The 15,168-nt window shown below is 49.5% G+C and overlaps 1 protein-coding gene across 1 annotated transcript; it reads right to left on the minus strand.

Annotated features, from left to right (window-relative positions):
• Positions 1-8: 8 nt before the first annotated feature.
• LOC311117795 (polypeptide N-acetylgalactosaminyltransferase 12-like) lies at positions 9-14,524 on the minus strand (the record flags this gene model as incomplete). The annotated part of the gene is made up of 5 exons (XM_084192706.1): positions 9-63; positions 255-440; positions 994-1,183; positions 1,880-2,049; positions 14,169-14,524. Coding segments are annotated over 5 exons (957 nt in total), but the record flags the coding sequence as incomplete, so codon positions are not given.
• Positions 14,525-15,168: the final 644 nt, after the last annotated feature.

The following is a 15,168-nucleotide window of genomic DNA, read 5'->3' on the forward strand; positions in this document are numbered from 1 at the left end:
GTGCCCAGGTAATGGAAATAGTTCTTACTGACAGCAAACAGCCCACCAGCCATAGTAGGAGACCTGGGACCAAAACACACAGTTTACAGAGCAAATCTTGAAATTATCTGAAATTATACAGCCTATGGTGTGCATAACAATTGCTGATCTGTAATAACATGCATGTCAAATTGTTAAAAGTACATCTCAATAGTTAATTTAGGATTTGACTATTTTCCTCTCTGATACACTGGGGATTTGAGGGTACCACAGACCTGATGACATCGATGGGAGAGTGCCTGTGTTTCTGCTCGTACTCTGGCACCGGGTGCCAGGTGAAGACCAGCCGCCAATCAAATCCTCCGATATGAGGTTCCCTAGGGTTGCCTAGATACTGAAAAGTGTTCCAGTCGATGACATCGATGACTGGACAGACCACAGCTGACGGTTTCTCCTTTATCCTGGGAGGAAAAGGAGAAGAAAGAAGAAGTAAGCACGGGGGGTTGCAGAATAACAGGGTTAAAACAGGGTTAAAACAGGGTTAAAACAGGGTTGGGCAGCAGGTAGCAGGGGGTTGCAGTATAACAGGGTTATAACATGGGAGAGGAGAGAGAGATGCCTCTCAACAGTCCCAGGTGGCTCAGTTGGTAGAGCATGGCACTTGCAATGCCAGGGTTGTGGGTTCAATTCCAACGGGGGACCAGTACAAAAAAGTATGAAAATGTACGCACTCACTACTGTAAGTCACTCTGGATAAGAACGTGTGCAAAATGACTCAAATGTAAAATGTCAATGTAAACAGGCACCATATGGAACAGGCCTTTGGAGGCTTGGGATTGGTGAGAAAGAGGATGGGTGGGGAAAATTGTTCAAGTAGCTATACATATCCACATTTAGCCACAGCAGCATGATACGTACAACTGCAAGGTAGAACGAATGGAGGGAGGCACTACAAGTCCCACAATTAGACTGAAGAAGAGCAGTCCTCACCTGGCCTGCTACGTGGTTTCTCACCTGTGGAGCAGGGGCTCCAGCCAGCCCTCGGGGCATTCACAGTGGCAGTCCAGGAAGGTCAGCACGTCACCTGTGGCGATGGAGGCCCCAAGGAGCCTGGCCCGCACCAGGCCCTCCCTCTTCCTGGCCCGGATCAGACGCACCTTCTTCAAGCTGGAGATGTAGTTTTCCAACGGCTCCTTCAAATGAGCTGCGGGGGAACAAAAAGGGCTGTTGTTTCCATTTCATGATTCATGAAAAGCAAGATTGTACATTTCCTCAACTGACAAAGGGATGTGTGGTAATGTGTAGGTACAGTGTGTGTTATGTTACCACAGGGTGGTGCTGCTAATAGGTGTGCCTGTGCTTTGTAGTTAATTGATCATTAATGAATTAATACAACCAGCTACTTGACAGAAATCATATCAAATATTTCCAATGACTCATATGACCAATACTACGTCATGAGAGGGGCAAATAGTGACCTATGAGCAAGGCTGCATGTTTACCAACTGGCATTCAAAATTATTGAAATGTATTCAATGGGATAGTTCACCTAAAACTTTATTTTAGTATTTTGTTCATTAGTCCACAAAAAACGTTGCATGTCAGAAGTCAAGTTTTCAAGAAAGAGCACTTTCAGTACAGGTCAAAACCTGTGCACTATACCTTTAACCTTAACATATTGAATGTCATATTCATCAAATATTGTCTCTCATTTGCTTTGGCAGGCAGAATGGCATATCATGTCTACTCTAGCCAAACCTGTCTGCCCATTAGGGTCTCAGAGTAGGAGTGCTGATCTAGGATGTTTTGGCATTTAAATCACAATTAACACAAATTGCATGGATATGGGGGACCTGATCCTAGATCAGCACATGCATGCCCTGTATGTCTATGATTGTACCTCTGTCACTATAGTCGTCCACCAGCACCACCTCTCGTAGCAGTAAGTTAGGTGATGTCTCCAGGACACTGTGGACAGTGCGTAGCAGCGTGGACCACGCCTCGTTGTAGAAGGCGATCACCACTGAGGTAGATGGCAATGACCTGTAGTCATACTTCAGGTCCTTACAACTGGAGAAGAGAGAAACAGATCACTTGTTATAGATCTGTAGCCTGATCCCAGACCAGCTTGTGCCATCATGCCACTCATTGGCACTCATTGGCATTGGCATGACAAGGAGTGGAATTATAGCACAAACAGGGCTGGTACCCAGGCTAATAGATCTGGGCCAGTTTTCAAAAAGTGTTTAAGGCTGCGTTTAGACAGGCAACTCAATTCTGATCTTTTCACATCAGATCTTTTTCAGAGCTGATCTGATTGGTCAAAAGACCAATTAGTGAAAAAAAACATCAGAACTGGGCTGCCTGTTTAAACACAGCCTAAGAGTAAGAGTGCTGATCTAGGATCAGTGTTACCATTTAGCTCTTAATGAATACAATTATATACTCTGAGACACTTTATAAATACATAGGCCCAGGTCCTTACAACTGGAGAAGAAAAAAGAAAATCAGTTATTTGTTGTTGGTTACTGTTGTTGGTTACCATTGTGCTTGGATGTCTGAGATATGGCCGCAGGACTTTATTGTTTGCACATGGCTAAAATGGCACTGAGTCCTTTGAGACATAATTTCCTGCCCTGTAGGAAACTCAAAAGGAACAGCTGTACGAGCTTTGTTAGTGACTTTATCCAACATTACAAAATAAAGCATTATCTTGCCCGATTTTGGCATTTAGAACTAGGCAAAGGGGCATACAATCATCTTGAGCTGTTTCAAAGGGGCATACAATCATCTTGAGCTGTTTCAAAGGGGGTATAAAATCATCTTGAGCTGTTTCAAAGGGGCATAAAATCATCTTGAGCTGTTTCAAAGGGGCATAAAATCAACAAATCATCTTGAGCTGAGTAGTGAAGGGTTAGCCACTATGGGTTAATGGAGACCTGACGGCATAGGTGGGGGTTCCATCGATGTCCAGGGGAGGCGGAGGGATGTGTGCGCCCAGGTCAACAGCCGATCCCTTACCTCTGTGGGAACATAGGTGTGCTCCGGAGAGCAGGTAGCAGGCGCGGGTTCCCTCTCCAGGGCCTGGCGGATGTCCAAGTCTACGTCCCAAAGCACAGGGGCAATGACTCGGGAGGGGAGAATGATGAGCGCACTCAGGACAGGAACCTCTCCTGAATCGTGTAGACGGGACAGGGCATCGGCTTTGATGTTTTTTTACCTGGGCGATATGACAGGGTGAAGTTGAATCTAGTGAAAAAAAGGGCCCACCTTGCTTGGCGCGGGTTCAGCCGCCTCGCTGTCTGTATGTACTCCAGGTTCCGATGGTCGGTGAGGATGAGAAATGGGTCCTTCGCACCCTCCAGCCAGTGTCTCCACTCCACTAATGCCAAACTTCACCGCCAGGAGCTACCGGTCGCCAACGTCATAGTTCCTCTCTGCAGGAGACAGTTTCTTTGAGTAGTATGCACATGAATACAATTTATGTGGGTTACTTTGCCATTGGGACAGGACGGCCCCCATGCCCACTTCTGAAGCGTCCACCTCCACCACAAAGGGCAGCGTAGGATCTGGGTGTTTCAGCAACGGGGTGGAGGTGAAACGCCCCTTCAGTAGGCGGAAGGCCTCATCGGCTGCAGGACTCCACACCAATTTATGGGGACCACCCTTGAGGAGAGAGGTGAGAGGAGAGGCGATGGAGCTGAAGTATTTAATGAAGCGGCGGTAGAAGTTGGCAAACTCCAAAAAACGTTGTAGCCCCTTTATGGTGGTTGGGACTGCCTCAGCCTTCCTTTCATTCATCTTCATTCCCTGCGGGCTGACCTGGTATCCCAAGAAGGAGACAGCGACCTGATGGAACTGGCACTTCTCTGCTTTTACATACAGGCGGTTCTCCAAGAGTCCCAGGACTACTCGGATGTGGGTGATGTGATCCTCCAAGGTGGCCGAGTAGTCCAGGATGTCGTCGATATACACGACCACCTGGTGCCCGAGCATGTCCCGGAACACCTCGTTCACACATTTCTGGAACGCCAACGCCGCATTGGCTAAATCATAAGGCATCACCAAGTACTCGTAGTCTCCAGACATCATGCTGAAGCCGGTTTTCCATTCATCCCCCTCTCGGATGCGGATCAGATTGTAGGCACTCCACAGGTCCAGCGGAGCTGTTTGATTGCGGCCGGCACCAACGGGAGAGAGTAGCGGTACTTGGTGGTGATGGAATTGAGGCCTCTGTAATCGATGCACGGACGTAGGCCTCCGTCCTTCTTGGCAACGAAGAAGAAGCCTGCCGACACCGGGGAGGTGGATGGGCGGATGAAACCCTGTTGGAGAGCCCCCTGGATGTACTCCTCCATGGCCTCGGTTTCAGCCACAGGCAGAGGGTAGATGCGGCTGCGCGGAGGCGCAGAGCCTGCAAGCAGGTCAATTGCGCAGTCCCAGGGGCGATGAGGAGGGAGACAGGTGGCACAGGTCTTGGTCCTGGTCGGGCTGGAGGGTACCCACAGGACTCTTAACCGACATGGAACCACAGGGTAAGGGAAAGCAGGACTTCCGGCATCCGGGTGCCCAGGCAGTGATTTCCATCCTCGACCAGGAGATGGTGGGGTCATGACGTTGGAGCCACGGGAGGCCGAAGATGACATTGTGCATGGGTGCGGTGATGATGAGGAAGGGAAGGCTTTCTTGGTACATGTGTCCCACGGTGAGGGTGAGTGGTGCTGTGATGTGCGTGATAGTGCCGGATCCTAATGATCGATTATCCAGGGCTTGGACCGGAAAAGGAGATGAAAGCGGGTACGAGGTGATGTTCATGGAGGGGGCGAGGGCCTGGTCTGATGGGCGAAATAGAGGGAGCACTGGAGTAGGAAGTCACGGCATTTGGATGGTCCTGTGGTACTTGTCCGGGAGGGACAGTCGCGCATCGTCTCCCTGGGCGGACTGCTGAGTAGGCTGTGGGACTGGCTCGCTGCGACGACTCGTGGTAAGGAGCCCTCCGCTAGTTGGAGGTGAAACCTCTTGGGTGGTGTTGAGGTGGTGGAGGACGCGGAGGACCTCATCCATAGCCGTACCCAGTTGCGCCAGCTGATCATGGTGTTGGAGGAGTAGGCGTCCCTGTTAGCCGACTGTCTGGGAGATGTCTTTCTCTTCTGCTGCTTCCATATCGTGAGGCAGTATTCTGTAATGGATACGCTAGGAGTCAGGAAGCAGGTGCAGAAGGTGAGTTTAATAATAAAATAAGGCAGATAAACAAAACAGGAGAAGGGTACTTGCCAGGGCCGGTGGTTTGTAGACCGAAGACATTGAGCGCTGGAGCAGGGGAGCGGGAGTAGGCGTGACAAAATCAAGTTAGAGTAGCTAGCTTGTCTTACCATCTTAGCTGGCATGGCTGCTGGCAAGGTTGGTAGACTTTAGAAAGCAAGCAATAACTAAATGGACTGGATAACACTCACATTCCTTTAAATATTTTACCCAGATTTTATCAGAGATGCAGAGAAGGATATTTTGTTTCTTTAAAAAAAAGAACCACCAGTCAGAAGGATACAGACAGCAGTAAAATCAAGAGGTACTTTCTGAATGCACTGTATATCCTGCAGAGATGGACCCAGTAGCAGTGCGTGGGTAAAATCACTGGGGAAGCCAAGCCAGAAAAAAAAGGCATTTTACAACCTGTGTTGTGATAATTGCGTTGTTTGCTCTATAACTTGTTAGTTCATATGCCTTGCGGCCGTGATATATAGGCCTAAGGCCGTCACAATAAGAAGATACAGTGGCAGAATAAATTCAACCACACCTTTGTTTAATCACAAAACCGGAGAGCTACCTCTGTCCGGTGTAGTCCACAAAGCATAATGAATGTAACAAACAGTTACATTTCCAACATTTTCGGACTACTAAACAACTATTGATTTAGAACCATGGAGAGTTACTGCAAGTCGCAAAGAAAACAGGAGCTGCCTCCACTATTCCAGCACCATTTCAACGTCAACATTTCAACATCATAAAATCACCTATGCTTAGTCGAATACAGTGACAACTAAAATATATAAAAAAACTATTTAGTTCAATCAACCTAAGCTAAATATGATTTGGCTGTCCATGGTTCTGATTTGAGTGTGTGTGTGTGTGTGTGTGTGTGTGTGTGTGTGTGTGTGTGTGTGTGTGTGTGTGTGTGTGTGTGTGTGTGTGCATGCGTGCGTGCAAGTAGAAAAAACATGTTGACTCACCCTACTAGTAGAGAAATGCCAATGCCATCCTCCTCTCTTTCATGTTGACAAAACGGTCTATGACTCTGTCATACAGTACACGCTTTTATTTTTTGTTGTCCTAGGCTACCTGGCTAAAATGCTTGCTTGCTAGCCTAAATTCCTTTCATGGGCAACGTTAGCTAGTTAACATTAGCCTTCTGCTACCTATTGATTTCCATCCTCTCAGTCCAGGGGCACAATGTAAGAATGTATGGTTGGATCAGAACCGCCATTATAATCATTGGCCAGTATGGAGAATTAAGTAAAACAAGTCCAAATCCCTATCTCCATCCATGGCTAATTTAGGAAAGGGACGATTTTAGCTAGCTAGCTAGCCACCGGAGGACAACAACACAAAGAGATGCAACAATTCAAGTTTTTATGTTACAGTGCACCCCTTGAATTTTTCCACATTTTGTTACGTTACAGCCTTATTCTAAAATTGATTAAATTGTTTGTCCTCATCAATCTACACACAACACCTCATAATGACAAAGCAAAAACACGTTTTTAGAAATGTTAGCAAATGTATTAAAAATAAACAACTGAAATAACATTTACATAAGTATTCATACCCTATACTCAGTACTTTGTTGAAGCACCTTTAGCAGCGAGTGCATCCTCGAGTCTTCTTGGGTACGATGCTACAAGCTTGGCACACTTGTATTTGGGGAGTTTCTCCCATTCTTCTCTGCAGATCCTCTCGAGCTCTGTCAGGTTGGATGGGGAGCGTCGCTGCACAGCTATTTTCAGGTCTCTCCAGAGATGTTAGATCGGGTTCAAGTCCGGTCTCTGGCTGGGCCACTCAAGGACATTCAGAGACTTGTCCCAGAGCCACTCCTGTGTTGTCTTGGCTGTGTGCTTAGGGTCGATGTCCTGTTGGAAGGTGAACCTTTGCCCCAGTCTGAGGTCCTGAGCGCTCTGGAGCAGGTTTTCATCAAGGATCTCTCTGTACTTTGCTCCGTTCATCTTTCCCTTGATCCTGACTAGTCTCCCAGTCCCTGCCACTGAAAAACATCCCCACCGCCTGATGCTGCCACCACCACGCTTCACTGTATGGATGGTGCCAGGTTTCCTCCAGACGTGACGCTTGGCATTCAGGCCAAAGAGTTCAATCTTGGTTTCATCAGACCAGAGAATGTTGTTTCTCATGGTCTGAGTCCTTTAGGTGCCTTTTGGCAAACTCCAAGCGGGCTGTCATGTGCCTTTTACTGAGGAGTGGCTTTCGCTGGCCACTCTACCATAAAAGCCAGATTGGTGGAGTGCTGCAGAGATGGTTGCCCTTCTGGAAGGTTCCCCCATCTCCACAGACCATCGGGTTCTTGGACACCTCCCTGACCAAGACCCTTCTCCCCCGATTGCTCAGTTTGGCCGGGTGGCCAGCTCTAGGAAGAGTCTTGGTGGTTCCAAACTTCTTCCATTTAAGAATGATGGAGGCCACTGTGTTCTTGGTAACCAGATCTGTGCCTTGACACAATCCTGTCTCGGAACTCTCCTTTGACCTTATGGCTTGGTTTTTGCTCTGACATGCAGTCAACTGTGGGACATTTTTACATTTTAGTCATTTAGCAGACGCTCTTATCCAGAGCGACTTACAGTTAGTGAATGCATACATAATTATTATTTTTTCATACTGGCCCCCCCGTGGGAAATGAACCCACATCCCTGCCGGCCAAACCCTCCCCTACCTTGGACGACGCTGGACCAATTGTGCACCGCCCATGGGTCTCCCGGTCGCGGCCGGCTGCGACAGTCTGGACTCTAACCAGGATCTCTAGTGGCACAGCTAGCACTGCGATGCAGTGCCTTAGACCACTGCGCCACTCGGGAGTCCTCATATAGATAGGTGTATGCCTTTCCAAATCATGTCTAATCAATTGAATTTACCACAGGTGGACTCCAATAAAGCTGTAGAAACATCTCAAGGATGATCAATGGAAACAGGATGCACCTGAGCTCAATTTGGAGTCTCATAGCAAAGGGTCTGAATACTTATGTAAATAAGGTATTTCTGTTTTTTTATTTGTAAGAAATTAGCACAAAAATCTAAAAACCTGTTTTCACATTGTCATTATTGTCATGGGCCTCTCACTCCACCGGGTTACCACCTTAATTTTCTTCCACTCTGCTCACCACTCTCTCTACTCAGCCTAACTAGCTCCACCTGTCCCTGCTCTGCTCTGCTCTAATTACTCTGCCAGCTGCGCTGCATTACCCACTACCTCTCCCAGTATTTAAGGCCCTGTCTTTCAGCTCTCCGGTGTCAGATCGTCTGCAAAGCTCACACCCGGAACCTGTTTGCTCGCGCTTCTGGCTCACCCTGGTTTTGTGACCCCGGACCTGCCTGTTTTTTGGATACTCTTCTGCCTCAGGAGATCCAGACCTGCTTCTGCCATTACGACTCCTGACTACTCTTCAATCCCGGTAACTCTGACCAGCCTTCTGCCTTGCTACTACGTATTTTGGATTTCCCTTGAACTGTACTGCTGCCTGGTTTCATTCCGCCCTGTTGTGTCTGTGTCTCCCCCCCCCAGGACTTCTGGACCACCCACCATCGGCTTCATAGGACGCATCGCTGCCACTGGGGGGGGCACAGACCCAGCGCATTGGACGGGATCCCTGTTACCCCTGGAGCCTTCATTCACTCCCTACTTCCCTTTTCCCTTAAGTTTAATAAACTTTCTGGTGTGACGCAATTGTGGTCCTCTGGTCGTCTGTCTGAACCGTGACAGTACGATCTGACCATTATGGACTCAGCGCACACTTTCCCCGACATGGAAACCGATGAGCATGAGCAGCAGTTCCAGCAGCAGCAACAACAACTCGCCATGATCATTCAACTCCTCACCAACCTTACCCCAGCCAGTCTGCCCACCAGCCCAGCCCCCGAGTTACCTGCCCCGGTCATTGCAGCCGCTGCTCCGGAACCCAAGATTGGAAACCCCGAGCGGTTCAACGGCGATTCAACCCAGGTCCGGCCATTCCTGACTAGCTGCCGACTTCAGTTCTCCTTGCAGCCAAGGACCTTCGCCACGGAGGGGGCTAAAGTTGGGTATGCCATCACTCACCTGACGGGCCGAGCTCGACTCTGGGGAACAGCAGAGTTCGAACGTCAAACCCCCGCATGTGCAACCTTCGACCTGTTTGCTGAGGAGATGCTGAAGGTGTTTGACCTGGATTCACCCACCGCAGAGGCGTCTCGTGAACTGTTCAGTATTCGACAAGGCAGACGTACAGTCGCAGACCATTCCATCGACTTCCGAACCCTGGCTAGACGAAGTTCTTGGAACACACCATCGTTGGTGGACGCGTTCTTCCATAGTTTGGCTGACTATATCAAGGACGAGTTGGTCTCCCATGAACTGCCTTCCACTCTTGATGAAGCCATCGCACTGACTGTCAGGATCGACAGAAGGATACAGACCCGTCGTCGTGAGAGGGGGCGCCAAGGTCCACCTACTACCGGCATTCGGAGAGATCCGACTGGGCTCCTGTCATCTACTGCCACTCACCCAGGTCAGCTTGATCAGTCTGAGCCTATGGAGATTGGGCGAGCCTCCCTCACTCCTGCAGAGCGCCAGCGCCGCTTCACCTCAAACCTCTGCCTCTATTGTGGAGGTGATGGACATCGTGTGGTAACCTGCCCTTTAAAGGGCCGAAGCTCACCGGGCATAGGGGGAGTCCGGTTGAGTTCAATGACCATCCAGTCCTCCGACCGCAAACCCCTGCTGCAAGTTCACCTCCGCCTCTCTGACTCAACTCACACCCTGGCTGCTCTGGTGGATTCTGGCGCCGAAGCCAACATAATGGACATCAAGCTGGCACGCCAACTGGGACTGGAGAACCTCCGTTTGACACCTCCTATTCCTGCCCGGGCACTGGACGGACACTTACTCGGATCGGTCACTCATGTCACGGCCCCGGTCTCGATGGGTCTGTCCGGAAACCATCAAGAAACTATCCAGTTTCACCTGCTCCCCTCTCCAGGCCAACCCCTCATCCTGGGTTACCCATGGCTCCGCCGGCACAACCCTCAGCTCGACTGGGTGACCGGGGTGATCAGGGAGTGGGGAGAGGACTGCCACCGAACCTGCCTGCTTGCTGCCGCACTACCCCCTCGGCCAGTACCTACTAACTCCGCTCCTGACCTCTCCAATGTCCCAGAATGCTACCATGGTCTCAGAGAGGTGTTTAACAAAGCAAGAGCCACATCTCTGCCCCCTCATCGACCGTACGACTGTGCCATCGACCTCCTCCCTGGAACAGCTCCTCCAAGGGGTCGTCTTTATTCGTTGTCTGCTCCTGAAAGAAAGTCCATGGAGGACTACATCAATGGCTCTCTGTCCGCAGGATTAATCCGTTCATCTTCATCTCCTGCTGGTGCTGGCTTCTTCTTTGTGGGGAAGAAGGACGGATCTCTTCGCCCCTGCATCGACTACAGGGGACTCAACGACATCACAGTGAAAAACCGTTACCCTCTGCCTCTGCTCACCTCTGCTTTTGAGTTGCTCCAGGGAGCCACTGTTTTTACCAAGTTGGATCTCAGAAACGCTTACCACCTAGTGCGGATCCGGGAGGGAGATGAATGGAAAACCGCATTCAATACACCAACAGGCCACTACGAGTATCTGGTTATGCCTTTTGGCCTCACCAATGCTCCTGCTGTGTTCCAGGCTCTAGTGAATGATGTACTGCGGGACATGTTAAACAAGTTTGTCTTCGTTTACCTGGATGACATCTTAATCTACTCCAGAAACCTGTCTGAACACACCCGCCATGTCCAGCAAGTCCTTCATCGTCTTCTGGAGAATTCCCTCTACGCCAAGGCAGAGAAATGTGAGTTTCACGTCAAGACAGTGGCCTTCCTGGGGTACATAGTGGCAGAGGGAAGTATCCAAATGGATCCTGCCAAAGTATCAGCAGTCACTTCATGGCCAGTTCCGGAGAACAGAAAGAAGCTGCAACAGTTTCTGGGGTTTGCTAACTTCTATAGGAAGTTTATCCGGAACTACAGTACCGTTGCTGCCCCTCTCACTGCTCTAACCAGCACCAAGCAACCCTTCACCTGGACCCCAGCAGCCGACAAAGCCTTCAGTACCCTCAAGGTGAGGTTCACTTCCGCTCCCATCCTCCAGATGCCTGATGTGGACCGGCAATTCATTGTGGAGGTGGACGCCTCGGATGTGGGAGTTGGTGCTGTGATTTCTCAGTGGGCTGCGGAGGATAGGAAGCCCCTGCCTGTGCCCAGACGTCCCTGGTCTCACATCGCCCTTGACTTTGTCACGGGGCTGCCCCCTTCAAGTGGCATGACCGTCATTCTCACCATCGTTGACCGTTTCAGCAAGATGGCACACTTCATTCCCCTCCCCAAGCTCCCAACCGCCAAGGAGACCGCCCAGGTGGTCCTGGAACACGTCTTCCGGATCCACGGACTGCCAAAGGATGTAGTTTCTGACCGTGGTCCACAATTCTCCTCCGCTTTTTGGAAGGAGTTCTGTCACCTGCTGGGAGCCACAGTCAGTCTGACTTCCGGATTCCATCCCCAATCCAATGGGCAGTCAGAGCGGGCTAATCAGGAGCTCGAGAAGGCACTGCGATGCATGACTTCACGCAACCCCCACTCCTGGTCGCAGCAATTGACATGGGTGGAGTACGCACACAATTCTCTGACCTGCTCTGCCATCGGTATGTCCCCTTTCCAATGTGTTTATGGATACCAGCCTCCTCTATTTGCCAGCCAGGAGGAGGAGGTTACTTGCCCATCTGCACTTGCTTTTGCCCGTCGATGTCGCCGCACCTGGTCACAAGCCCGAGCCACACTCCTCAGATCCGTTGCCAGCTACACTACCGGGGCCAACCGTCGGAGAATTCCTGCTCCCACCTACCATGTTGGTCAAAGGGTGTGGTTGTCATCGAAGAACCTGCCACTCAGGGTGGAGTCGCAGAAGCTGGCACCTCGGTTCATTGGCCCATTCCCTATCATAAGAGTGATTAGCCCAACTGCTGTCCGGCTCCAACTGCCTAATTCCCTGAGGGTGCACCCCACTTTCCATGTGTCTAAGATTAAGCCCATCCATGAGAGTCCGCTGGTCCCTGCTGCGCCTGGTCCTCCTCCTCCACGGCTCGTCGATGGTGGTCTGGTTTACACCGTCCGCCGCCTGCTTCGGTCCAGACGGAGGGGTAGGGGTCTCCAGTACCTCATTGACTGGGAGGGCTATGGACCTGAGGAAAGGACCTGGGTGCCAGCTAGTCGGATTGTGGATAGGACTCTCATCACCGCTTTCCACCAACGGCATCCTGATCAACCTGCAATCCGTAGGGGCCGCCCCAGAGGGGTCCCTAACCGTCCGGCCCGCTCGGCTTCCTGTCCTGTGCCTGATCCTGTCTCGGGACCTGTCCCATCTCCCGACCACGGCCCTCCGGCTTCCTCCGAGGATGAGGACGTTCACTCGGACCGTTCGGAGGAGTTCTAGCCCTCCTCCGGCTCCCCTCCTCCCGCCCGGCGTGGTGTTGCTCTTGGGACTTCTGGGGCCGTCCCTTGGGGGGGGGGTTCTGTCATGGGCCTCTCACTCCACCGGGTTACCACCTTAATTTTCTTCCACTCTGCTCACCACTCTCTCTACTCAGCCTAACTAGCTCCACCTGTCCCTGCTCTGCTCTGCTCTAATTACTCTGCCAGCTGCGCTGCATTACCCACTACCTCTCCCAGTATTTAAGGCCCTGTCTTTCAGCTCTCCGGTGTCAGATCGTCTGCAAAGCTCACACCCGGAACCTGTTTGCTCGCGCTTCTGGCTCACCCTGGTTTTGTGACCCCGGACCTGCCTGTTTTTTGGATACTCTTCTGCCTCAGGAGATCCAGACCTGCTTCTGCCATTACGACTCCTGACTACTCTTCAATCCCGGTAACTCTGACCAGCCTTCTGCCTTGCTACTACGTATTTTGGATTTCCCTTGAACTGTACTGCTGCCTGGTTTCATTCCGCCCTGTTGTGTCTGTGTCTCCCCCCCCCAGGACTTCTGGACCACCCACCATCGGCTTCATAGGACGCATCGCTGCCACTGGGGGGGGCACAGACCCAGCGCATTGGACGGGATCCCTGTTACCCCTGGAGCCTTCATTCACTCCCTACTTCCCTTTTCCCTTAAGTTTAATAAACTTTCTGGTGTGACGCAATTGTGGTCCTCTGGTCGTCTGTCTGAACCGTGACAATTATGGGGTATTGTGTGTAGATTGATGAGGAAATGTTTTTATTTAATCCATTTCAGAATAAGGCTGTAATGTAACAAAATGTGGAAAAAGTCAAGGGGTCTGAATACTTTCCAAATGCATTGTATGTATTTCTCTCGATGCCATGTGATTGGAGTGAAGCCAAATCCAAACTGGCTTCCCTTTACACTTTATTTTGGTGCGCCAGGACCATTCACAGTTGAGCTCACTCACTTTAGCTCAACGCTGTTTGGCTATTATTTTATACTTTTTTTTATCAAGGGAGGCCAAATGCTTGCTGGCTTCCCTTGCATTCAATGCTACAAATTGAAGGAAAATCATGAAAACACAGAGAGACAAAAGATAAATAATTCATACATTTGTATTTATGTTTTGGTAATGAATACACGCCACTGACAGACAGCTCAAGAGGTATGCTTAGATATTTTTGACATAGAATTAAGAACAATGATAATGGCTCTAGATTTCTGGAAAAATCTGTTTCAGGTGTTTGAAAAATGCACAATTCTAGCCTCCCTCCAGACCGCACCCCTCAAATTTTTCCCCTCAGATTTTTGGTGTGCATGTTGCCCCTGAGTGTAGGCCTGTACAAAACATATTTAGTCAGTCATATTTTAGAAAAGCTTTATAACACTCTTACATCACAAGGCGGAATGCAAGAAACATTTCATAAACATAGCCAAACACCACACTGAAACTCACTGTCAACTTACAGAGGATTCCATCTTTCAGGTAGGCTGCGGTGGAGAGATATCATATCACTCACATAGGTATTAATCTGGTGTTTATTAATACTTTCCACTTCCTTTTTCTTCTCCTCTCCAACGAGGTTCAATTTGACAGCTCTGCCCATTTCTCCCAAGGCATTTAAATCCAGCGGCGGTTTGTCATAAACAGGCTTTTTAAGCATTTCATTTGCAATATCTTGCTCAGTGGGAACTTCTCTTAGACTTGTTCCAACTATGTCACCTGGATTATTATGCCTGTTAAAAATATAATATACCACTATAGAAGCCCCGAAAAGGCAAACTATGAACTTCGACCGATTCCTTCCCCTGCAAAGTGCCATTGTGTCTCCCTACCTCACTCACTCCAGGGATGTGTTCATGCCCCGTGGGCTAAAACAGCACCATGGAAGTGCATGACCAAACCAGGGGTGTAACCATTAGTCCAAACAGTTGCAAACAGTTGCGTTTTGTAACGAAAAGGAGAGTTTCTATTGGACAAATTAATGTATGTCCCTCCCCGTTATGTTCCTTTTGCTTCCGTTTATGAAACGTTTTGCAACAGAATCTTCGTAATGAATATGCCCCAGATCCACCAAAACCACCCGAAAATTTGCTTCTGATGACTTTACGGATTGTAAGAGTCCTCCTCCTATTTCGATTGAATCAACTTTTTATATCAAACATGCTAGGCAACTTAAAGTTGATAAACTGTGTTGACCGAATTTGACTAATCAAGCAAGTGTCAAATTTTCCAACGCTCTTTTCCGTTATCCAGGGATCCAGCGCTTGACTTCCTTGGTCAAAGTTTATTGAAACAACTCATAAACGTACGTGATGTTAAAGAAGGATTTGCCCGGTTAGATTAGCTATCTTGATGGATTAGCACCCAGAGAAAAAAATCCAGGTCAAATCAAAGACAATTTTCCAACGCTTCTGTGCCAGTAAGCTACTATTCCAAATGCACTTTGACCTCCCTCCTCTATTC

The sequence above is a fragment of the Coregonus lavaretus genome (genome assembly GCF_964263955.1).
Source record: "Coregonus lavaretus genome assembly, contig: HAP1_SCAFFOLD_2420, whole genome shotgun sequence".
Taxonomy (NCBI): Eukaryota; Metazoa; Chordata; class Actinopteri; order Salmoniformes; family Salmonidae; genus Coregonus; species Coregonus lavaretus.